The 27297-nt window shown below is 31.3% G+C and overlaps 1 protein-coding gene across 3 annotated transcripts in view; it reads right to left on the minus strand.

The window, feature by feature from the left end:
- Positions 1-27297, minus strand: part of LOC126743757 (LIM domain transcription factor LMO4-A) — a 211263-nt gene that overhangs the window by 63454 nt on the left and 120512 nt on the right. For 2 of the 3 annotated variants that reach the window (XM_050450975.1, XM_050450974.1), the window contains exon 3: positions 13831-14175. In XM_050450975.1, coding sequence (XP_050306932.1) covers positions 13831-14175 — 345 coding nt within the window. The remainder of the gene's footprint in view (positions 1-13830; positions 14176-27297) is intronic. The other variant, XM_050450976.1, reaches the window with a different exon arrangement.

Genomic DNA, 27297 nt, shown 5'->3' on the forward strand with positions numbered 1-27297 from the left:
TAAATTCCATTCAAATTTTTCTTTTAAGATTATTGGCAAAGCTTTTACTGAAACGTATGAAGTTGCCTCTGACAATTCACATAACATTGAAAATCAAGACGGGCATCACGAAAATCTTTTAAATCAGGCTTCGAACATAACCGAAAGATCAAATAAAAAACTGGGCTCATTAAATATTGGTGAAAATGTGCTTGTAGGTAAAAAATAAACAATTCCAGGTATTAGCGAATTTGACAGAAGAAGAGGGGGTCCAGCCAATCTTATTGGAGTAGTTATGGATAAGAAGGATGGAAAATTTTAAATTGGTACAAAGCATTGCATTGTAAATACTTGGCTTGAAAGGAATTCCGTACAAGCAACAAAATTTAAGAAGCTTAAATTAAGTGAAATTGAGTGTTCGTAAAAATTCAATAGGTTCTAGACAAGGTTATAAAAGGTGTAATTGTACTAAAATGTGCATATCAAAAAGATGCAAATGTTTACAAAACAACTATATATTTAATTCGGCTTGTCATACTGGACGAAATTGTGACAGTTTGTAAGCATATAACACGTTTATAAATCAATAATGTTTTAATTTTCAATTTAATTTTCATTTATTTCTCATTAAAGTATGTAAAAAATACATATTATATAAGTTGGTGATAAAAACATTGTGCTTATTTCGTGAAATAAGCAATTTTAACTAAACTATTTGTCTATTACAAGAAATCGGCAACTCTGCTGCTTATTTCACGAATTAAGCAAAATTTTGCTGAAATTACACGAATGCGGTATAACACATGTCCCAACGAAGGCGCTTCTTTAGTTATTTTACAAAGCGATTAGGGCCACGAATTTTTGAAATTTTCACTGAAATGTCCTGCATGTTTTAAGAGGGTTTTATCAACGGAGACCACGCTGAACCTGTTCGTAAGTACATTTGTCAGTACACATCTTGATGCAAAAGTAACATATTAACAAATAACGTTGAAGAAAACTCAATTTTTGACTGTCCACGCATTTAGGCTTCTAGAATATCCTTATAGGGAGTTTAAGCGACGCCTGTAATCTATTTTTATAAATGCATTATCCGATTGCCTATAAAACCTTAACAATCCCCTTCACCCGTCTGAGCTTTTACGACCAATCAAATAATGCATTTTAAAAATTATTCCTTCGCGCTCGCTCTACTTTAATTTTGCAAAACTGGGCCCTTATCCCCGCGACCGTAAATTTTAATAAAATGACGAGGGTAAATGTCGTAAAAAAGACAAAGTAATTTTGGGTTATGGCATATGACATAAGGATTTTTTTTTTAATTGAAAATAAACAGTTGTGTTAGGCAAAATAAATAAATGAGAGTTCTAACCAATCGACTATTCGTTGCTGTCACTAAATAATCTTTTATGTATATAAGGAGTGGCCGAAGAATGTCCGTGTCACGCGGAAGCACGAATGACTAGTGAGTCATTAACATTTCGAAAGTGGCAATTTTTTAAGGTAAATTAATGGGCCTTAATGGACGATTTGACAATGGATATTTAATGCCCAACCTTATAATTTAATATTAGGTCAGTTGGGTTTTAATTAATGAATAAATTTTATGTTTTAAAGGCAAATTTTAATTTAACACAATCAAATCGCGACCTTTCATAGTAAATTCCTATTTGCTTGTAAACTTTATTTTTTGTTTGTATACTTTGTTTGAGAGAACAAGTTAATCATAACAAAAATTGAAATATAAATTTAATGACATTTTAAAATTTAATGACATCCCTAAAATAAATATTTATTTTTTTTTAAACGAGAGCAATAAAAACAAGATTAAAATTAAATAAGAAAATTGAGAAAAATGACAACCTTCTGTTAAAATAATGATACATTTTTGTATCGTAAAGAGGCCTGTCTTTCGACTCTTACTTCTGCATAACTTTATCTAAATTTAAGAGAGGACAAAATTAATATCCCAACAAAGTATATAAAGGAATTATGCAGAAAAAACAATTTTTTTCTTATTATTACATCTTTTTTTTTGACACTCTATATATTACAGTTTCTTGTTTCTTACCTTCCTTAAATGTGAAAAATTCAAATTTTTAGTTTTTAACCTCAAATGCCTAGACTAAACCTAAAATTCAAGTCTAATATTCGTCCAGGTATTTGAAATTCCATTTAAAATAAAAATATTAACGCCAACAGCGTGATATTTTTATTTATGTTTCCAGACTTTATTGACAAAATACTGCTGCTTTAACTAACTAGTAAAAAATAAGTTCTAATAAGTGCCTGGAAAAAACAATTTTTTTTTAAATATTTCAGGTATTCTAAATTCAAAACAACTGTCAATAAAAAACAAAATTAATAAAGTAAGCCTGTGTTCTTTCAGGCATTTTTAATTTATATTAATTGACACAGAAAAAAACAAAATATTTAATAAGCAATAAAGAAATCAAAATAAAAAAAAAGCACAGAGAAGGTAAATAAATTAAAAAAACAAGAAAATCGAGAAACGATGACAGACATGTATTAAAACTGCAATAAAATTCAAAATAATTATCGTAAGGAAACGCTTCTGCTACGAACGGTTATTTCACTTAAATTTATAAGAATTATTCTAGCAAAATTCTTGGATAATTTTTTTCTCATTCTATATCAGGACCACACCCTGATATAGAATGAGAAAAAAATTAACCAAGAATTTTGCTTAAAGAAGAATATATGGTTTTTTTGTGTACTATATTAAATTCGCTTGCTTGTTACCTTCCTTAGATGTCAAAAATTCAAATTTTTAGTTTTTGACCTCAAATGCCTAGACAAAATTTAAAATTTAAATATAATATTCGTCCAGGTATTTGAAATTCTATTTAAAATAAAAATATTAACGCCAACAGCTTGGTATTTGTATTTATATGTTTTTCCAGACATTTAAGATCTTTTCCAGGAGTTTGGAAGATAAAATAAGGCAACCTTGATTATTGAGAAAATACTGCTGCTTTAACTATTTAGTAAAAAATAATTTCTAATAAGTGCCTGCAATAAGAATAATGACGTGAATCGCCTGGAAATAACAGAACTTTTTAAGATATTCCAGGCATTTTAAATTCAAAACAACCGTCAATAGAAAACAAATTTAACTGGCTGAAAGGCATTTTTAATTTATATTAATTGACACAGAAAAAAATGAAATATTTAATAAGCTATGAAAAAATCAAAATATACTTCAATATTCTGATCACCAAATTTATCAAATTCTTATGCAGAATGAGTGGATATGAAACGAAATAAAAAAAACACACAGACAAAATAAATAAATTGAAAAAATAAGAAAAAAATTAATCAAGAAAATCGAGAAACGATGACAGACATGTATTAAAACTGCAATAAAATGAAAAATAATTATCGTAAGGAAACGCTTTTGGTAGTGAGGAATTGAAATGATAGTGAGTGTAGAATTTTGCTTAAATAAGAATTAAAAGAAGAAAAAAGAAAGAAAATTTTAATTTATGATCTAAAATGCGTAGAAAAAAATTAATTATAATATTCGTTCGGTTATTAGAAATCCTATTTAAAATTAAAAAAAAAATGTCAACTGCATGGAATAATTGTTTATATCTTTTCCAGGCATTTAAAATCTATTTCCGGCATTCGGAATATAAATTTAGACAACCTTGGTTTTTGGGAATACCAGAAAAAATTAAAAACTTGAAAACTATCTTCTAGATATTTTTAATTCAAAAAAGTCAAAAAAAATTAAATGCCTGGAAGAAAGAAGGATGTCAACTGCGTGTAAATAACAGAAATATTAAGTAAACCTGCATTTTTTCAGGTATTTTTAATTCATAACAATTTCCACAAAAAAGCATGATGATAAAATTTATCAGTTCTTCTGCAGAACCGGTAGTTATAAAATGAAATAAAAAAATGAGAGACACAATAAATAAAATGAAAGAATAAGAGGAAAGTTAAACAAGAAAATCGAGAAACAATGTCAAGCATGTAATAAAACTGCCAGAAAATGAAAAATAAATAGCCTAAAGAAACGCTTTTGGTTGTATTGGCTATTTTACTCCAATAAGATGACAACGAGAGAAAGGTTATCTAAGAATTTTGCTTAAAAGAAATATTTTTTTTTTGATACTCTGTGTATTAAAATCGTTATGTTCTTTAGACTTAAAAAACTTAAATTTAAGAGAGTCGTTATCATAATTTTTAACTTATGACATAAAGTGCCTAGAATAAACATATAAATGAATGAAATTATTCGTCCAGGAAGTTGAAATGGCATTTAGAATAAAAATATCGACGTCAACTGCATGGGTTAATTATGTTACTTAATATAAATTTATTCGCAATATAAAATAAGGCAACCCTATGGTTTTTGGGAAAATATAACAAAACATTTACTTATAAGTATGTGAAAAACTCAAAGTATATTCAAGCAAATATCACCGAAGAATTGATACTTATAATATAAAATAAAATAAAACGACAGACAAATAAAATAAAATGATAAAACAATAAGAATATTAAACAAGAAAATCGAGAAACAGTGACAGACATGTATTAAAACTGCGATAAATTAAAAAATAAATGTCGTAAAGAAACGCTTTTGGTAGTAACGATTATTACACTCAAATTTATAACGTGGCTGTGATGTGTGTATTAATAAGAAGGTTATCCAAAAATTTTGCTTAAAAGAGAATATAGTGTCAAATTTTATTTCACAATTAAATGTTCACGTACTATTAGACACTATTTTTTTACTATTAGTCCTGATCTAAAAAAAAATCAACCTTAGGACCGAAAATTTGCAATTTTTCCCACTTTTCGTTAATATGACTTCTGTCTAATTCAATTCACTTGGTAAATCAATAAAGCTATTAGTAACGACATGTATAATACATTTCATTGATTACTAAGTCGTCTAATGCGGACCAAACTAAGTGGAGCTGTCTCGAAACTAAAACTCAGCTACACGGCAAATCCATAATATAATTTAAATATACCCCTCCGCGCGCTTATCGTTGTACATAAATCGGACTCAGCTAAAAGCTTTAACTTGTAACACAGTTTTTTTTTTGCCCGAGCCAGGTTTTATCACAAATTATTGGTTCCATTAGGCCCTAAAACGCTCGTTTCAGTAACAATTTTAACTAAACAAATAACGCTCGTTACCGGACTCTATATCGTTTTTTTTTCGTTACTTTTTTTCATTAAATGGGCAATTCGAACCCAATTACCTTTATTGTCCGATCTGGAAATCTCATCCCTTCCCTCCTACCCGTTGGACATATTTATTAATAATAGATTTATTGGTTTTTGACGATGTATTTATTTTTTAGCAATTGAACACTTATAAGTTTATTTTAACTGACATGGGCAGACGTTTTTCATGATAAGTCTGGAAGTGTTTCAGATATTTTAAAATGGTTTTCAGTGTCATCTGAAGCAACGTTCAAGGATTCATTTAAGGTATAAAACGTTTTTATAGGTTAAGAACTCCAAGATATATCTTAAGTCATTGGGCGCTACCTGCTTCTAACTGACATGGGCAGAAATTTTTTATGATAAGTCTAAAATGTTTTAAAACTTCAGCGTTTTTTGAAAAATGGACATGGGGTTGAGAAAAAAATAATAATTAAAAAAAATTTTTTTTTCTAAAAATTCCACAAAATGCTCATAACTCAAAAACTAGACCAGATACAATTTTGAAAATTTGCACACAGATTCTTTGAATTATTTCATTAGACACCTATTTCAGCGTTTTTTAAAAAATATACATGGGGTTGAGAAAAAAAATAATTAAAAAAAAAAATATTTTTTTTTTCAAAAAATTCCACAAAATGCCCATAACTCAAAAACTAGACCAGATACAATTTTGAAAATTTGCACACAGATTCTCTGAATTATTTAATTTGACACCTATTTCAGCGTTTTTTGTAAAATATATATGGAGTTGAGAAAAAAAATAATGTTTAAAAAGAAATATTTTTTTTTGTCTAAAAATTCCGCAAAATGCTCATAACTCAAAAACTAGACCAGATACAATTTTGAAAATTTGCATACATATTCTCTGAATTATTTTATTAGATACCTATTTCAGCGTTTTTTGAAAAATATACATGGGGTTGAGAAAAAAAATAATGTTAAAAAAAAATATTTTTTTTTCCAAAAATTCCGCAAAATGCTCATAACTCAAAAACTAGACCAAATACAATTTTGAAAATTTGCATACATATTCTCTGAATTATTTCATTAGATACCTATTTCAGCGTTTTCTGAAAAATGTACATGGGGTTGAGAAAAAAATAATAATTAAAAAAAAAATTTTTTTTTTCAAAAAATTCCACAAAATGCTCATAACTCAAAAACTAGACCAAATACAATTTTGAAAATTTGCACACAGATTTTTTGAGTTATTTCATTTGACACCTATTTCAGCGTTTTTTGAAAAATGGACATGGGGTTGAGAAAAAAATAATAATTTAAAAAAAAATATTTTTTTTTTCTAAAAATTCCGCAAAATGCTCATAACTCAAAAACTAAAACAAATACAATTTTGAAAATTTGCATACAGATTCTTTGAATTATTTCATTTGACACCTATTTCAGCGTTTTTTGAAAAATGGATATGGGGTTGAGAAAAAAATAATAATTTAAAAAAAATATTTTTTTTTCTGAAAATTCCGCAAAATCCTCATAACTCAAAAACTAGACCAGATACAATTTTGAAAATTTGCACACATATTCTTTAAATTATTTTATTTGACACCTATTTCAGCGTTTTTTAAAAAATGGACATGGGGTTGAGAAAAAAAATAATGTTTAAAAAAAATATTTTTTTTTTCTAAAAATTTCACAAAATGCCCATAACTCAAAAACTAGACCAAATACAATTTTGAAAATTTGCATACATATTCTCTGAATTATTTCATTAGATACCTATTTTAGCGTTTTCTGAAAAATGTACATGGGGTTGAGAAAAAAATAATAATTTTAAAAAAATATTTTTTTTTTCTAAAAATTTCACAAAATGCCCATAACTCAAAAACTAGACCAAATGCAATTTTGAAAATTTGTACACATATTCTCTGAATTATTTCATTAGATACCTATTTCAGCGTTTTCTGAAAAATGTACATCGGGTTAAGAAAAAAATTATAATATAAAAAAAAATATTTTTTTTTTTTTAGAAATTCCGCAAAATGCATCACTCAAAAACTAGACCAGATACAATTTTGAAAATTTGCACACAGATTCTTTGAATTATTTTATTAGACAGCTATTTCAGCGTTTTTTGAAAAATGGATATGGGGTTGAGAAAAAAATAATAATTTAAAAAAAAATATATTTTTTTTTCTAAAAATTCCGCAAAATGCTCATAACTCAAAAACTAGACCAGATACAATTTTGAAAATTTGCACACAGATTCTTTGAATTATTTCATTTGACACCTATTTCAGCGTTTTTTGAAAAATATACATGGGGTTGAGAAAAAAAATAATTATTTAAAAAAAAAATATTTTTTTTTTCAATAAACTCCACAAAATGCCCATAACTCAAAAACTAGACCAAATACAATTTTGAAAATTTGCATACATATTCTTTGAATTATTTCATTAGACACCTAGCTTTTTTAATTTTAGCTTCGTCTGACGCAATATTTATACCACATCTTCTGGAAAGATTATTTTTCTGGCATGGTTTATCTAATTAAACTAGAAAAACATCACTTTATTCTAATACTTTTCTAATTATTAAACTGAGATAAGGATATACAAATAAGAACCCCGTTTTTTTACCTACTTCCTATATCATCGTATCATTTCTTTAATAGTCTTTGGATCTCCTGGAAATAGTGTTTTTCTGGCATGGTTTGTCTAATTAAACCAGAAAAACAACATTTGTTCCAATACTCTTCTAATTATTGAACTGTGATAAGGATATATAAATGAGGACCTCGCTTTTCCACCTACTTCTTATATCATCGTTTAATTTCTTTAATAGTGTTTGGATCTTCTGGAAATAGTGTTTTTCTAGCATAATTAATATGTATACGCAAATTTGCCATTCCACCATTCAATTCAGCACCTCTCTACTATCTGAAATTTTCAACCGATCATGAAAACCTTTGGTGCCGAATTCCATGGCAAATATAGTCCGCCAAAACTCCCTGTAAGGCAGTTAAGATTTCCTTTAATAAATTTGAAGTCATTTTAAGTAAATTCATGGAATGTGAACTCATATTAGTAGCTGAAGTAATTTCTTTAAAGCAGTTGAAATATTTGTTTATTTCTTTAAGGAATTTGAAGTAATTTCTATATATTTCGAAATAATTCTATGCCTCTTCTGTAAACAATAAATAATATTCATTTTTAATTTTCTTTAATTTGTGGGCTCTTTATGAGAAATCTGTTCCATTTGATAAGCACCACTTGCCATTCCACTATCCAATTCAGCACCTCAGTCTTACTACTGTCTGAAATTGTCAACAAGTCAATTAATCCAGTGGTGCCAGGAACTCCATGGCGGAATGGCAATTATAGTCCGACAAATCTGTAAGGTAAGTCATTTTAATTTTTTTATGGCACTCAAAGTCATTTAAATAAGTGAAGTAATTTCTTCAAGGCAGTTGAATAAGTTGCTTATTTCTTCCAGGCATTTAAAGTAATTCAATTAATCGTAATTTAATTAAATCAAAAAAACCAAGATTTGTTAAATTTTTCAATCAAAAAATAAGTGTAGGTTCCAAGATTCAATTAGAACCAATTCTAACAAACTGGAATATTGCACAATCTTCAAAGGCTCCATTGAAGGTATTAAGAAAGGCGAGAACTACATACGAGAACCATCACTTCAAGATAATTAGCGCTCTTAAATAATAATAGAACGCAGCAATTCTTATTTTTGTCAATTTCAATACTGAAATAAATCCTAATTATTGAACGCAGCCTTTTATTACATCTTAGTGGAAGTCAGAGTCAGTAACGATACTTTTAAGAACTAAGTTTAAAACTTTAAAAATATTTTATGAAACTACAGTATTTTTTTTTTTTTAGTTTTTTTATAGTAGCTTTGATAGCTTTTTCTATTGGTTAAATGGAAACTACCGTAGAAAAGAAAGCTAGAGACAAAGAAGTGATTTTTTTAATTACTTAGTACTAAAATATTTTAAATATTGGAACGTAGCTTTTTTGATACTCTAGGGAACATAAACGTGAAATAAATCAGCCAAATAGATTTGTTGGAAATAGTAAGAGCCAGATTGACCAGAAAAACAGGTGAAATCCTCAGCTCTGTTACCTCTGACACGCCAAATTCAACCTAGAAGCTCCGAATCGATCTAAATCCAAAGTACAAAATTACTTTTAGATTGTAGATTAAATTCAAAATTCACGAGAAAGATAAAATATCAACTTATTAACCGCGTACTCAATCAAATCAAGAAAATAAACCGCAAAAGCCTGTAACCCAGAAACCCCGAAAAAACGAAAGTCCCCGAGACATCCCCCTCTATTAAATTATCTAATCGTTCCTTCGCACAGACCTCGGCAATCGTTTCCATCCCCCGACTGTTCTTATTTGCCGTCAAATTATGTTCACGTCTGTCATTCCGTCAAGGGAGGAAGAAACCCGGAGACGAAGTAGGCACGTGACCCTTCACTTCTTATTCCAAAAGAGGCAAAAACTCCCGGTACGTGAGCGATTTATGTGAAAAACTGGATTTCGTCTAATATAAGTCGTTTGAATATAAAAGGGTAAGTTATCGACTAACCTAGTTAATCCCTAATTCGCGTGTGATAAACTCAATAATACTGTTGCGCGGGAGAGAGAGGGGGAAGGAAATTAAAGGGCGGTTGATTTATTAAAACGAAACTGAAAATCGTGATTGGGGTGCCCCACTGCGGTTTTTGTAGCGTCATATTTTAGTTAAAATAATAATAATAATAATAATTATGCATCGATCTGCAATGCGGTCCTGTTTAGAAACAGCCCCCTAATTTATTAGCATAAGTTGTATGTATACGCCGCGGGTTGTATCGATCTGCCACCCTTTCTCTTTTCGCCTCGTACTCTTTTGGCGATACAGTAGAAAGGTTAAGGGCAAACAGAATTATTTGTTTAATTTTTCCTCAGGATCATTTACTAGTTTTTCCAGTACATTCTTGGATTCTAGAACGTAGCTTTTTTATAGTATACTAGATTTAAGAGTGAAGTTATATATCTAGAACTAGGCTAGTAATTTTATTTTTCCTGGCTATTAATAGTTAAAGTGTTTTTAAATCCCAGAGCGTAGCTTTACGTAAAAAAGTGATTGTTTTTGAAAATTGATTCAGACCTTCTTTAATTTTTGTAGGTTTATGCACTATTCATTGAATATTTTTATAGATCACCTAAAAATCTTTACCACAATTAGGAAGGGATCAGATTTTCGTGCCCCGCAATCTGATCGTGCAAATTTTGAAAAGTACTGTACCTTAAATAAATTATTTATTAATCCAGAAAAATGTCCATCTCAGTTACAAAACAAATGTCCTACAAGTACATCATCATAAATGAGAAATTACCTGTTAGACCTATTAGATCTTCAAGTCATGTGTGCCAAGGGGGATTTTAAGGAGTTTATTACGGATGATTTACCTTCTGCAGTAACTAAAGCTTTACTATGCTTAAGGAGCTAAATTCCTTTAGTAAAAAAGACATTTGGACCCGAAAATTCGAATATTCTAAAGCAAAAGAGAGTAGTGGAATGTGAGAGTGAAGAAAGCAAAACTTATCGTGCAAAACTGTTTGCCAAAGGATCTACACACAGAGAAAATGTATACTATGCACGTACTTTTACCCTTGTACTAAGATTTAGTACACTTCAATTATGAAGAGCATTAGCAGTAAATTTAGAGTTAAATATGAATCAAAATTGTCTTCTCTTTCTTGGAATACTAGACTTGACGCTTTTTTTCATAAGTTAGGATCCAGTATGTCAATGTTTGAACCTTCCTTGAATACTAAAAGGAAAAATTATTTAATTTACTATATTAATCTCTAAAGAAGTCCGAAATATCAAATGATATACAAATGAACCAAAAAGAATATCCCTGGAATTGGAAAGTTTCCTATCAAAACCATCTTGGTGTATCCAGAGGGTGCTGTCTACTCATGGAATTATTTTTGGATCTTGGTGACCTAAATTTATTTACTTATCCAGAAAAAAGGAATAATTTCCTAAAGGTATTCAATGAGATAAGGATCAAGGAAAACGCGTTCAAACGCCTAGAAGAAGATAAGAATTACTTTAACTGCCTATGGTAAAAACAAGGTAAATTTCAGAATCTTAAAATAAGGAAAAACTGCTTTTAAATGCTTTGAAAGAGGATAGGAATTACTTTAAATGCTTGTGGTATGAGTAACTTTAAGGATTCTAAAACAGGAAAAAACTGCCTTCAACTGCCTGGAAGAAAATAAAAACTACTTCAATTAATTAAAAACTGCGATAAAACTAAAATATCACACCAACCATTCCAAGTACTTGGTATATCCTGAAATAAAGAAAATATGTCTTTGATTGACTTAAAGTCAATTAAATTGCTGAAATTTGACACCAAGACACTCCCTTATCTATAGGAGATAAAAATGAATTCTGTGTAAAGTGGTAGAAATGATTGGCAGAGTCTATAAGTGAATCCAGAAGAATGATTTCAGAATGCCTTCTTAAGTTGATTTATTGTATCCAGAAGGTAGTGTCAATTAAGAATTATCCTTGAACGAATTCTGAAGAACTTAATCATCCTTGAGGAAGAGGGATGGGTTTAAATAGAGGTTCAGTGCTCCTCAATGTACTCAGATGTGTTTAAAAGTCAAAAAGTGGGCAATCAGTGCGTTTTCTCGATTTCTACCGCATTTCATGGTCTAGGCACGCTTTAAATCATCTTGAAATTTAACTTTTCTTAACTAGTTAAATCCCCTAGAAACGTGAAGCATCATTTTATAGCGATCGTTAAGGATTCGTGGGTCTCAGATGTGTTTAAAGGTCAAAAAGTGAGTAATAAGTGCGTTTTCTCGGTTTCTACCGCATTTCATGGTCTAGGCGCGCCGTGAATCATCTTGAAATTTAACTTTTCTTAACTAGTTAAACCTCCTAAAGACGTGAAGCATCACTTCATAGCGATCGTCAAAGATTCGTGGGTCTCAGATGTGTTTAAAGGTCAAAAAGTGGGCAATAAGTGAGTTTTCTCGGTTTCTACCGCATTTCATGATCTAGGCACGCCTTGAATCATCTTGAAATTTAACTTTTCTTAACGAGTTAAACCGTCTAGAGACGTAAAGCATCATTTCAGAGCGATCATCAAAGATTCATGAGTCTCAGTTGTGTTTAAAAGTCAAAAAATGGGTAATAAGAGCGTTTTTTTCGGTTTCTACCGCATTTCATAGTCTAGGCACGCCTTGATTCATCTTGAAATTTTACTTTTCTTAACTAGGTAAACCCTCTAGAGACGTAAAGCATCATTTCATAGCGATCGTTAAGGATTCGTGGGTCTCAGATATGTTTAAAGGTCAAAAAGTGGGTAATACCCGCGTTTTCTCGGTTTCTACCGCATTTCATGGTCTAGGCACGCCTTGAATCATCTTGAATTTTAACTTTTCTTAACTAGTCAAACCCCCTAGAGACGTAAAGCATCATTTCATAGCGATCGTTAAGGATTCGTGGGTCTCAGATGTGTTTAACGGTCAAAAAGTGGGTAATAAGCGCGTTTTCTCGGTTTCTATCGCATTTCATGGTCTAGCCACGCCTTGAATCATCTTGAAACTTAACGTTTCTTAACTAATTAAACTCCCTAGAGACGTAAAGCATCATTTTAAAGCGATCGTCAGTGATTCATGGGTCATAAATGTGTTTAAAGGTCAAAAAGTGGGCCATAAGTGCGTTTTCTTGGTTTCTACCGCATTTCATGGTCTAGGCGCGCCTTGAATCATCTTGAAATTTAACTTTTCTTAACTAGTTAAACCTCCTAGAGACGTGAAGCATCACTTCATAGCGATCGTCAAAGATTCGTGGGTCTCAGATGTGTTTAAAGGTCAAAAAGTGGGCAATAAGTGAGTTTTCTCGGTTTCTACCGCATTTCATGGTCTAGTCACGCCTTGAATCATCTTGAAATTTAACGTTTCTTGACTAATTAAACCCCTTAGAGACGTGAAGCATTATTTTAAAACGATCGTCAGTGATTCATGGGTCATAAATGTGTTTAAAGGTCAAAAAGTGGGCCATAAGTGCGTTTTCTTGGTTTCTATCGCATTTCATAGTCGAGGCACACCTTGAAGCATCTTAAAATTTAAGTTTTCTTAACTAGTTAAACCCCTTAGAGACGTCAAGCATCATTTCATAGCGATCGTCAAGGATTCATGACTCTTAGATGTGTTTAAAGGTAAAAAGTGGGCAATAAATGCGTTTTCTCGGTTTCTACCGCATTTCATGGACTAGGCACGCCTTGAATCATCTTGAAATTTAACTTTTCTTAACGAGTTAAACCCCCTAGAGACGTGAAGCATCATTTCATAACGATCGTGGGTCTCAGTTATGTTTAAAGGTCAAAAAGTGGGCAATAAGTGCGTTTTTTCGATTTGTACCGCATTTCATGGTCTACACACGACTTGAATCATTTTGAAATTTCCAGTTTTTTCTTATAAAGTAAAATTGAAAATTCTTAAGCCTCTTAGCCTAGACAAGCTCTAAAATACAACTCATACTGTTAACAATAAACAGAACTCAACTGAGCAACTTCTCGCCATTAAGAGCCCCAGTAATGCAACAAACGTTAAAAATTAAAAAAAAAAGTACCAAATTAGTTACTTACCTCATATAATCCTGTTTGCACAGGATCATGCCGCCTTTGGTAAAACACGAGGTGCCGATATCGGCCAACATGGCGCCACAACACGAACACTTTAAACAGCCGTTGTGCCAATATCGGTCCAGCGCGTGCAACAAATATCGTTCCACAATTTTACCGCCGCAACCCGCGCATATTTTCACTGTATTGTTGTTGTTGTTGTTGTTGTTATTGTTGTTGTTGTTCGATATGCTGCCGGGGTTCTGATGGTGGACTTGGTGAGGGTGGCCGCCGTCGGGGGTGGGCGTGCCGCTGTTACTGTACGCGGGATGTTGATGGTGAGGGTGGCTCGGACCGTTCTGCAGACCTGCAGCAAAGAATTGCGTCAATTTAATGTTGAAAGTTTTACTTTTTTTGGAACCTAAAGGTGCCATAGTTTGGAAACTGGTTGAAGGGGAATGGGGTACCAATGATACATTGATTTTTTTTTAAATCATTCTCAAGGCACTACAAAGAGTCATCAAAGACAAATAGGGTGAAGGAGGGACTGCTTGGCATATAGGGACATATTAGGTTTGTTCTTACTGCAAATTTCTTCACTACAAGTTTGAAACTGTTTCCAAACCATTCCTAATTCGTATGCCTAAAATATTACAACTTCTAATCGATTTGAAAGCGTCTGTGCGAATATCGAATACGGGTTGAGTAGAGTCCATATTAAAAAAAGAAGAGCAAGAAAAATAACCTCACTTTTTTATGCCAGTGGGAAATGGGAAAATAAATAAAAAATAAACAAACAAAAAAGTTACACTACAACCATACAACAGATGTATATTATTAATAGAGTTTAAAATTGTGTAATTATTTGCTACTTCAGGGTTTACTCTAAAATGGTCGAGAAATTCTATTCTATTAAATTGAGAGACAGTTTTATCGGCTTATCCATTCTTCAAGTAAATCTTCTTTAAAAGTCAGTATCGGATTCAAAATCACTCGTTTCCTTAATGTGTATTTTTAGACTAATCCGACAATTTAAAATACAATTTTTCAAAACGACTATATAAAACAACAATTTAGAGGTTATGTTCATATTCCGAAGATCGGCGTTGACTGGCTACACGAATTCTCTGACACTTTGCCTGAAATAAATCCGAAAACAAGTGTGACTCTCAGATGACGATCAGAAATTTGTTTAAGTACATCAAACCGATCAGAAGGTGCTGTGCGAACGCATTTTACTCTATTGCGCATGTTTATTTATAAAAAACTTGTTTCTTACTGCTGTGAGAACAAACCTATTTTCACAGTAGATTTATTTTAATTTTTCTCACCCTAAACATTGCTCCTTAATAAAATTACACTTATACAGAGACATGGCAATGTTGCTTAAATACTTAGATAATAAAAGTAGTATTTCAGTGTGCTCTTCAGGGCCTTGAAAGCTTGAGCAATTAACAGAAGACTGAAGAAGCTAAAAAATTTTTTTCCCTGAAAAAAATGCATACATTTGGTCGTCAAAATTTTCAAAATTCGAAGAAAAAAAATCTCTCAAATCTTTTTGAAAATTTGTTTTTTTATAGATTTCGACCCGTACATTACGAAAATGCTATTCAATTTTTCCAAAAAAATTATCTTATATTTTTTTTTTAACTCAAAGTCAAAAATTTTTTTAAAGGTGAAAACTAGTCCAACTCTGATAGCCATAACTCAGCTACATCGCTGACTTCGGTAATGCGGATTGCGGCCAGTTATAGCGAAGGGATAAAGCTATATGCCAGTATACTCGGCTCCATTCAACTAGTCGAGAAACAAAAAGTATGGATATCAGAAGATGACCTATTTTTTTTTAATGGTGAAATCTAGTCCAACTCTGATAACCATAACTCAGCTGCATCGCTGACTTCGGCAATGCGGTTTACGGCTAGTTATAGTGAAAGGATGAAGCTATATGCCAGTATACTCGGTTTCATCCAACTAGTTGAGAAACAAAAAATATGGCGATCAGAAGATGACATATTTTTGTAACTTTGAAACTTTGAGGTCAAAGTCAAAAAAAATATATTTTTATATGGTGAAAACTAGTCCCACTCTGATAGCCATAACTCAGCTGCATCGCTGACTTCGGCAATGCGGTTTACGGTAAGTTATAGTGAAAGAATGAAGTTATATGCCAGTATACTCAGCTTAATCCAACTAGTTGAGAAACAAAAAATATGGCGATCAGAAGTTGACCTATTTTTGCAACTTTAAGGTCAAAAAAAAATATAAGATAATTTTTTTGGAAAAATGAATAGCATTTTCGTAATGTACGGGTCAAAATCTATAAGAAAACAAATTTTCAAGAAGATTTAAAAATAAAAATTTTTTTCTCTGAAAAAAATGCATACATTTTGGTCGTCAAAATTTTCAAAGTTCAAAGAAAAAAAAAATCTCTTAAATCTCCTTGAAAATTTGTCTTCTTATAGATTTCGACCCGTACATTACGAAAATGCTATTAATTTTTTCCAAAAAAATTACCTTATATTTTTTTTTTACCTCAAAGTCAAAATTTTTTTTTTAATGGTGAAAACTAGTCCCACTCTGATAGCCATAACTCAGCTACATCGCTGACTTCGGTAATGCGGTTTGCGGCTAGTAATAGTGAAAGGATAAGGCTATATGCCAGTATACTCGGCTTCATCCAACTAGTTGAGAAACAAAAAATATGGATATCAGAAGATGACCTATTTTTTTTAATGGTGAAATCTAGTCCCACTCTGATAGCCATAACTCAGCTGCATTGCTGACTTTGGCAATGCGGTTTGCGGCTGGGTATAGTGAAAGGACGAAGCTATATGCCAGTATACTCAACTTCATCCAACTAGTTGAGAAACAAAAAATATGGCTATCAGAAGATGACATATTTTTGTAACTTTGAAACTTTGAGGTCAAAGTCAAAAAAAATATATTTTTATATGGTGAAAACTAGTTCCACTCTGATAGCCATAACTCAGTTACATCGCTGACTTCAGCAATGCGGTTTGCGGCTAGTTATAGTGAAGGGATGAAGCTATATGCCGGTATACTCGGCTTCATCCAACTAATGGAGAAACAAAAAATATGGCTATCAGAAAATGACCTATTTTTTTTTAATGGTGAAATCTAGTCCCACTCTGATAGCCATAACTCAGCTGCACCGCTGACTTCGGCAATGCGGTTTGCAGCTAGTTATAGTGAAAGGATGAAGCTATATGCCAGTATACTCGGTTTCATCCAACTAGTTGAGAAACAAAAAATATGGCTATCAGAAAATGATCTATTTTTGCAACTTTAAGGTCAAAAAAAAAATATAAGATAATTTTTTTGGAAAAATGAATAGCATTTTCGTAATGTACGGGTCAAAATCTATAAGAGAACAAATTTTCAAGAAGATTTAAAAAATTTTGTGACCTTAAAGTCAATTTTTTTTTTAAATGGTGAAAACTAGTCCCACTCTCATAGCCATAACTCAGCTGCATAGCTGACTTCGACAATGCGGATTGCGGCCAGATATAGTGAAAGGATGAAGCTATACGCCAGTATACTCGGCTTCATCCAACTAGTTGAGAAACAAAAAGTATGGATATTAGAAGATGACCTATTTTTTTTAAATGGTGAAAACTAGTCCCACTCTGATAGCCATAACTTAGCTGCATCGCTGACTTCGGCAATGCGGTTTGTGGCTAGTTATAGTGAAATGATAAAGCTATATGCCAGTATACTCGGCTTTATCCAACTAGTTAAGAAACATAAAATATGGCTATCAGAAGATGACATATTTTTGTAACTTTGAAACTTTGAGGTAAAAAAAAAAATATATGATAATTTTTTTGAAAAAAATGAATAGCATTTTAGTAATGTACGGGTCGAAATCTATAAGAAAACACATTTTCAAGAAGATTTAAAAACAAAAATTTTTTTCCTTAAAAAAAATGGTCGTTAAAATTTTCAAAATTCGAAGAAAAAAAAATCTCTCAAATCTTCTTGAAATTTTGTTTTCTTATAGATTTCGACCCGTACATTACGAAAATGCTATTGATTTTTTCCAAAAAAGTTATCTTATTTTTTTTTTTGACCACAAAGTCAAAAAAATTTTTTTTTTAAATGGTGAAAACTAGTTCCACTCTGATAGCCATCACTCAGCTGCATCGTTGACTTCGGCAATGCGGTTTGCGGCTAGTTATAGTGAAAGGATGAAGCTATATGCCAGTATACTCGGCTTCGTCCAACTAGTTGAGAAACAAAAAATATGGCTATCAGAAGATAACCAATTTTTGTAACTTTGAGGTCATAAAAAAAATATAAGATAATTTTTTTGGAAAAAATGAATAGCATTTTCGTAACGTAATATAAACATTGATGACATTGCATTTGCATAAATAGTAGAGAAATTGATTCTGAAAGGATATTGTTATGTTGAATCCATGGACAATAAAAGATACAGATTTCTGGGTTTTATTAACAGGCCCAATATGTTTAATACTTGGGTTTAGATTTTTAAGAAACCTCAGTAATAAACAGTAACTATGCATGTGAAAATTTAAATTACTCCTGATTTATTCATTCCCAATGCAAGGAGTGGTATTAAACCAGAGGTCCAAAGTCATACCTTCAGTAAACCTCCCAGTGTTATTACATGGTAAGTTAAAATGTAATTTGTAACAAATGGCCCCACCAGAGATGGTAAGCTTAAGTTTAATTATTAATGATAACCCGCTTAATTTAAAGTAAGTTTTTTAAGTACTAATTTACCTTTATCATATGCTGAACTAGCAATGTTTGCGTTAAAGTGACATCAATGTTGTGTGGCCAAATGACGTTGTTTTGCTTGATATATTTGAAATTAATATTAAAAAAAAATTATTTGAGTCCAAGATGGATAGATTGAAATGTACCTACAAAATGTACCTAGGTCTTTAGCAATTGCAAGCATAAGATTCTAGATAAACAATATAGCACGATTTAATTTTTTTTGCTTGATTTAATAAATGAATACCTCAAAATTTGCCATCTATTTCTAGACAAAGTACAATGTTTAATATGGAGTAGAACAAAAGTCCCGTTTTAACACTTTTTCTATTTGCGTACCATAGTTTCCAAAAGAACCACACTATTTCAAAAGAGTGTGTGTGCAAAAGCAAAATTTTAAATTTCCCGCTCCTATGACGTCTCAAACTCATTTTCATATCCAGTTAATAATACTCCTCGACATTCAGAGGGCGCGACGTTCTATTAGCTCTTATGGAGGGAGTTTTACATTCTAAGAAGTATTTGGTTAGGTTTGTCTTAACTGCACGTGCTGCTCAGACAAAGGCATATTATGTCGATTGCTATATATTTAGAGAGATAGATTATTGTTTTACTTTAAATTATATAAAGAAGAGAACCTACACAAAGCTTTATCTGAAATTAAAGATGGAGAAAGAATAGTTGCTATTAAATATGGGTAATTTACACCTTAGGAATTGACTTTGTCAATGTTTTTAAGTCGTTTTTCATGTATTCCATGCAGTTTAGAACTCAAAGGTACGTATTTCCAAGCATTTTAAGCCTCAAATTCATATTTTATGTTTTTTTCAAACAATCAAATCAAACCATAATTAATTAATATTTGTATTTATTTCATGTGGTTAAAACGTGTATTTCATAGTATTTCTTACTCTGAAGATACTGATACAATACTTGATTAAAAAATTGCTTATCTGTGCATAGTAGTCGGTACATACAGCTTATTAAAAATGTTTCATTGTCATAACCCTCCAGTTCAATTTCAATTATTTTTATAGACCCAACTTGTACTAACTTGTGGGTACAAGATAATTTACTTTTAATAAATACTACACATCCATCACATTTATTGACTTGGCCCTTATTACAGATTGTATTGTAATAGTCAATATGAAAAAAGTATAAATTTTCAATATAGTGTGTTTCAGTTAAAACAATAACATCAAATTTCTGGTGAATACTACGTATATTTAAATGAATTAATTTAAGTCGATTTTGAGGAATACCTTTTTGAAATAAGACAATATTTTTGTTATCATAATTGGGTGCCACAAGAATTGGCTCACTTTGATAATCACATGAATAAAATAAATTATTACCAGATTGTTACCGACTAAACTACAAAAAAATTTATTATGGCTTCATAAAGAGAAAAACATGAAACAAAAAGTCAATTAATGAGAAATAAATCCCTAAATAAATTTAAATAAACAAAAAAAAAGGTTCAGGATCCAATAAAACCTTGCCGAAACGAAAAATTGCCTTTCATATATTTTCTCAATAAAGCGACTTAATAACCGAACCCGCCGACTGGAAAAATGGGAAATAACAGAGGAAATTAGATCCGATATGAAGTTCATTGGGAAACCATCGGACATTTCCTTTTGTTTTTTTTTTAAACCACAAAAGACCACTTGAACAGCCCATTTTGACAGGCAGCGACGAACGTAAACGGTCATAATAATAATTATTCCCGATCAAGATTGACGCGTTTAATGGGGTTTTTGGCCGGCTGCGTCACACGATTTACAACCGCTGGACGTCGATTAGCGACCGCCGTTTTAAATTTAACGGTCGCATAAAACACCCGGTATAAAATGTAAAACGCGATAAAATTAGGTAAAAGGTGTTGTTGTGGTTGGACAAAGTAACATATGGACATGTGTGTGTGTATGGAGAAAAGGTGTTTGGTTACCGATAAGGATCTTAAAAAGGGTTATGACACCTTTTAAATATCTAAATTTTTACTTAAAATCCGATAAAAATCTAGAATAATGAGTGTATTTTAAACCACTAGTTAAGAAATCTAGAAATTTTTGCCAAGTATTTTCTTGTATAATTTAATTAAATTAATTTTTTTTAAAGGTAGTTTATATTATTTTAAATAGCTTAGAAGCATTAGTTTATGGTAGTGTAAATCTCATACATCGTTGTGTATGTATATGGTCAAGGTATATTTATTTAACTGTAGAATATACGTATATCATATGCTATTCTGTTTACAAACGGGAGGAAATTACGGTATTTAAAAAATTGATAAGGGATCTACATATATAGTGTTTTTAAACTTGATTACTACACCTCGAATATTTCATGAAATTTTCCTGAAAAATCACTGTTTTTCATCCATATTATCTAATCTAATAATGCTGTTTTTAATCTAAATATTTTATATATAAATTTATATTAGATTTAAAGAAACAGTGTTATTAAATTGAATATTGCCTATAAATTTTCTGCAAAAACATTGTTTTTTATCAACAGAACCCTTACCCCCCCACCCACCCCAAACATTTTCCCAGTAAGAAATTCTTTTGAAAAATCACTGTTTTTATTTTATAATATTCAATTTAATAGCACTCTTTTGTATTAAATATTTATTAATAAACATATATATATTTATATTAAATTTAAATAAAAAACTGTATTATTAGATTGGATATTAACGACGAAACTAGCTGTTTATTATGCGTATTATTTTAGAAAACAATGATTTTTGAAAAGAATTTCTTACTGGCAAATTGTTTGGGGCGGGTGGGGGGTTAAGGGTAGGGTTAATGAAAAATGTTTTTTTTGCAGAAAATAATATTCCTAAAAGAAAAAAAGACTCAAGAATACAAATTTGCTCAAAACTAAACAAGGATTAAAAAAATAAAATTTATTTTAGAAAAATACAGTGGTGTAATTTTATTTAATAAAAAAAATATTAGAGGAAAGTAGCCTAATACTGCATAAGTTCCTAATATCGGACATTACTCTAAATCTGTAATAGCACAACATCCATAGTAATCAAGAGAACTATTACGCAGATCATTTCCTACAAGAATTACAGAATCCTATAATTGTTTATAAAACGTCATTTTGCTACTGTAACGGTTTTCGATGTGCATAGATTTTAACAGTGTATAATTTTTGGCGTTATTTCTGGAAAAGGTAGGTTAAATTATTTGTTTGTTACATACCATATCATTAAGTAGATTGCAGATAATACCTTTTAATGCTTCTTTGAACTATTTTTTAGATGTAAAAAAAAACGGTAAATTTAGTGAGGTTATGTACCGTAATATCGGATACTTTTGGTTTCCTAATATCGTATAGTATCCGATATTTGGAACCAGTTTTCTGGAGCTGCTTTTAAATGAATCAACTGATTTTCTGTCATAGATACTTGCGTTTTACTCTCTTTTTTTTTAATAATAAATGAGAATAAGTTACATATAACATATTATTATGCTTTTAACCTTGATTAAGGAGGTTTTTTGCTTTTTTTTTCTAGATGAACCGAAAACAAGAGAAAGATCGTAAAACATGGGATGCAAGAGCCATGGAGCTTGCGGTAAATGCTGTTAGAAGCAAAGAAATGGGGTATTTAAAAGCGTCAAAAATATATTAAGTTCCAAGAAGTTGATTACGTAAAATCAGACAAGCCAACAGAAGTATTAACAGCTATACGAAATTAGGAAGAAGACCTGCGCTAAGCAACGAAATTGAAAATCTTTTAGTTACATATTGTTTAGATATGGAGTAAGAGTTTCCGATATTAGAAGGCTAGCGTTTTAGCTAGCTATCCAGAACGGGCTACAACACCCTTTTTCTATGACGAAATCAAGTGCAGGAAAAAAGTGGCAAAAAGGGTTTTTAAAGAGACATCCTGAACTGAGTTTTAGAAAGCCACAGGGTGTATCTGCAGGGTTTACTCGAGAAAATTGCGCGGCTTTTTTTGATCTGTTAGAGCCAGCCTTAGCAGAAATCAAATTGAATCCAGCCGGATTATTTAATGTAGATGAAACAGGCATTACAACTTGCCAGTTGGGGCCTTGACGACATCCGAAAGGGGAGTTCTTGTTACTGCAGTGACTTGTATGAGCGCTACCGGAATATATTATGTTCCACCTATGCTAGTATTTCCTAAAAAAAATATGAAGCCTGAACTTCTAAATGGAGCACCGCCAGGAACGATCGCCAGATGTCATCCTTCCGGTTGGATTCAGCATGATCTGTTTACAGCTTGGTTAACACATTTTATAAAGCATGTTAAACCAGCAAAGGGCGATCCAGTGGTTTTAATATTAGACGGGCACAGCTACTCTCATACGCGCAACATCCCTTAAATTGATTTAGCAAGGGAAAACTATGTGCATATTTTATGTCTACCTCCTCATTCGACACATAAGATACAACCCCTAGACGTAGCTTTTATGTCTCCATTTAAAACATATTATGCATTGGAGATTGAGTCATGGCTCAAAAATAACCCAGGAAGGGTGGTAACTCACTATCAGGTCGCTGAACTGCTAGGGAGAGCATACCTACGTGGCCGTAAATGGTTTTAGAAAATGTGGAATTTTTCCGCTCAACAGGCAGGTATTCCGAGACGATGATTTTGCTATTCATTCCCAACGTGAAAGAACCCCGCCACCACCCCAACAACTATCTTCTCATCAGGCCAGAATCGGAGGAAACAGAAAGCGAAGATGAAATACCTCTATCTTCTATGAGGGACAGGATTAAAACACCTGATGCTATCCCCACAAAACCCTTAATAAATAGCTTGACCACTCCTTCTACAAACAGAAAGTTGGTGAAACCGCGACAGATATCAGCCCTATGCCTAGTTGCTCGTACACGTCCGGATCTACAAATAAGCGAGGAAAACGTGGCATCACTACTACGTTAATAACTGGATCGTCTTACAAATCAGAACTGGAAGAAGCTTTAAACAAAAGAAAATTAAAACAGTTCAGAAGCACAAAAGCTAAACCAAAAAAAAAAATGGTAAAGGGAAGGGAAAAGCTAAAAAACTCTCACCTCATCCAGTGATGATGACACTGATACTGAATTGCAGTTAGTAGACAGTGATGATGATATGGACAGAGATGCCGAAGACGCCGAGTGTCTGTATTGCAATAATTTTTAATCAGAGGACAGAGCAGGGGAAAAGTGGATCAGATGCAATCAATGCTTTCGTTGGTGCCATGAAGAATGTGCAGGAACTGACAAAAATCTATGGTGTATTTGTGAAATGTGCTTAGATTAACTTTAAGGTTTTTCATAAAATTTTTGAACGTATTTTCAATTTAATATTAATAAAAATCTAAACAAATACCTATGCTTTAGCAAAATAATAATTTATGCACTGTTATGTTTTGTGAAAGTTAGAGCCAGTTAGAGCTATTTCGTGTCACATAATGAAAGAACATATATCATCCTTTTAACATGCAATTAATTTATGTGGTATGTAGGTATTTTTTGTTAATTAAGAGAAAAAAGTATTCGATAATAGGCAACTTTCCTCTACGAGTCCCTTATGCACGCCACTGGTAAAATTTTTTCCTTGTACGTCGAAAAATGCCCCCCGAGGCATTAAACACATCAGCTAATTTAAAACAAAAATATAAAGTTATTTAAAAAAAAAATTAAAAAGAGTAAAAAAATTGGTACCTACTACAGAGACAAGAATTCCGAAAAAGCCAGATAAGATAAAGTGAAATTTAGTCAAGATAAAACCTAAAAAGAGTAACAAAACTATAAAAAAAATAATGAACTAGTTATACAAAAGATGCAAAAATTAATAAAGAAAATATTAAGTTCTTAATGCATTATTTAATAAATTGAGTTAAGACTGGAGAAAGAAGAAAGTTGACTTTTTGCAACGGTTCTTTTTAAAGGTTCAACACCTTGTAGATCCAAAAAAAAAAGACGTTTAGAACATATTAAATTCACAATATTATATTCTTAAACATATATCGTGCGGACATTTTATCCGATATTTATCCGTTAGAGTTCAACCAAAAATGTGCAACTGGTGTAAACCAAAAATCAAGGTCAATATTAATATAAGAGGGGTGAATTAAGAATATCACCTTCAATGTCTGAAAAATATTATTTTTTTTGACCAATAATTCAGAAAGTGGTTTTTTATCGGTTTCTTAAGGATTAAAATTTTTGTGTCAGGTAGTCAAAGTAATTTATTATTTTTCAAGGAGTCAAAGAAGAAAATAAGCTATGACAGGAAAAGTGCATTTTTTCAGCAATAATTCAGAAAATTTCGAAAAATGAAAATTATTAGAAAAGACGTGTTTGTTTTTTTAAGTAATTTAAATTATTTATATTTTTCCAGGTAGTCAAATAAAAAATTACTTTTATAATTTCTTATTTTTTCAGAAAATATATAGAATATTAACCACAAATGCCTGGAAAAGTACATTTATTCTTTTTTATTTAAAGGAAAATTAAAGGATTTTGAAGGACTCTTTTGAGGTCCAGTCAAAAAAGAAATTACAGTTTTCTTCGTGTAAATAATAACAATTTCAAGCAGTTCAGTGGAATAATTTTTTTTTTAAATTTGAAAAGTCAAAACTCCAAAATTTTACCAAAGTAAGAAACAAAACTACCAAACGGGACGTTTATCGCTAAAATTCATTATAATACACGACCGTTGCGTCACTAAATAAAATAAACTTAAAAAATAAAAAGCGACTTCCGGCCCGCCATTTTCACACTTTCCGCCCACTGTGTCCCACGTCTGTAATACAAATTATTTCATGCTTCGATCCCTCCGGGGCATTTTGTTCCGCCGGTGGGACCCCATAACAGGAAACCTGGTTTTCCGGTGACCAGCTTTTGCCATCAAATCGCTTTTAAGTTATGCGTTATTATTTAAGTTTTTGTTAAAAAAAAAATGGACATTTCAAATGTTTACTAATACACTTCTTATTTATATTTTTAATTAAAATGCTCGATAGGAAACTATAACAGTAATTAAAACTGTTCATTGCTTCTTAACATGTAAACATTAATTAAAAGATATTGATCTGGGCAAGCGTGGTCATATGTTTACCACTTAATTGTCTTTGAATGTGTCTGTCTACTGGGGTTATAGCATAATGGTTGTTAATTTACTCTTGTTATGGTCGAGTTATTAAGGCCCCCTATACGGAAGTGATTCAACCTAAATTTATATTAAAAAAAAAATGAATCTCTTAATAAAAAGCCTCTGGTGCATATTATTAATTTAATATTTAAGTCTGGAGAAGTACCTCAGGAATTTAATTAATCTATAGGAACCCCAGGACATAAGGCAGGTGATAGTGGTCATATCCCGGTCGCAGTTCATAGGATAGAACCCAACCCGACCTTTTAATTAATTTTTACAAAAAAAAATTAGTTTGTCGAAATTCATACCCACTATAAACCGATTTAGTTATCCATTGTTAATATCTCGATAAAAACTGATTAAAACTCCTTTGGAATTCCAGCAGACACGGGCATTATATTGATTAAATAACAGTGGGCGCGGACTATAAATATGTTGCTGGGAAACGACATATGCTGCGTTCTCGATTGTTCCAAAAAGTGATAAATTTTTTCTCGAAGTATGAAGCACTGTTGCCAAACTAATCAAATTTTCTGTAAAACTTTCCAAAAAAACCGCTCATTTAAATAACCCCTGGCAACATAGCGAACACTAGCAATTAGCCAGATAATAATAACTATTATAGTCGCGGAACAAACAAACAAACAAACAAACATCAGGCAGCACGATTCGAAAACCCGAAATCCAATTAAGCAGCGGCAGCGTCTAATTACCAGCGATAAATAATAGAAAAAGATTTTTTAACAACAAATAACGTTAATTGGCAATAAGAGTTGCGGCGCGGCGAGGGGGAAGAGGCGCGAGGGACCCCGTTAATCAAGGAAATAAATGTTAATGAGCACGTTATTGTTGGAAAAATTAATTAAAACGAAGGACGGGGACATGTCATCCTAATTAAAGATGATAAATAGAACATAATTAGCGTTTTCATTAGATATTCTAGTTCGTTTTCTGTTTTAATTGGCACTGGTGTTGATAAACTAGCAGTTTTAATTACTTGTGGCCTATAGGCAAATTTGTTTGATCGCCTCAAAAAAAAACATGCCTTATTACATGCGTTTGTCTAAATAGTCGAGATAATTTCATATAATTTAATATAAAGCGACTAATTTTTACTTAATTAAATTGTAAGGACTTTAATGTTGTTAAGGTTAGAAATTCTATATGATAAACAGCTATAAGTTGCACTTAACTATTAAGGAATTTTTTTTTTGTATTTTTATTTATATAATATTAGATCTACAGCACTAGTAGCAGCCAAAAAAAATCAATTGTTTCTTATTTTATTCCGTTTCAATAATATATTTTTTATTTAAGATGGAATATATTAATTTTATATTTACTTATTGGTTTCTTATGAAGCAAAAAGAGCATTTACTTCCAAAATATACACTTGACAATTCTAACGGAGTTAATCTCTTAAATTCTTAATCTTCTTAGTCATTTTAAAGAGCATTTTGTCTTCTGCTCTTTGCTTTCCTCTTACTGTTTATATTAATTTGCTTTTTTAAAATTTTTTTATTATGGAGTCATTTTCGTCAAAGGACAATTTGACAAAAAACCCTTTGGTTTCCGTTGCAATTGCAG

Source organism: Anthonomus grandis, chromosome 13, assembly GCF_022605725.1.
Source record: "Anthonomus grandis grandis chromosome 13, icAntGran1.3, whole genome shotgun sequence".
Lineage (NCBI taxonomy): Eukaryota > Metazoa > Arthropoda > Insecta > Coleoptera > Curculionidae > Anthonomus > Anthonomus grandis.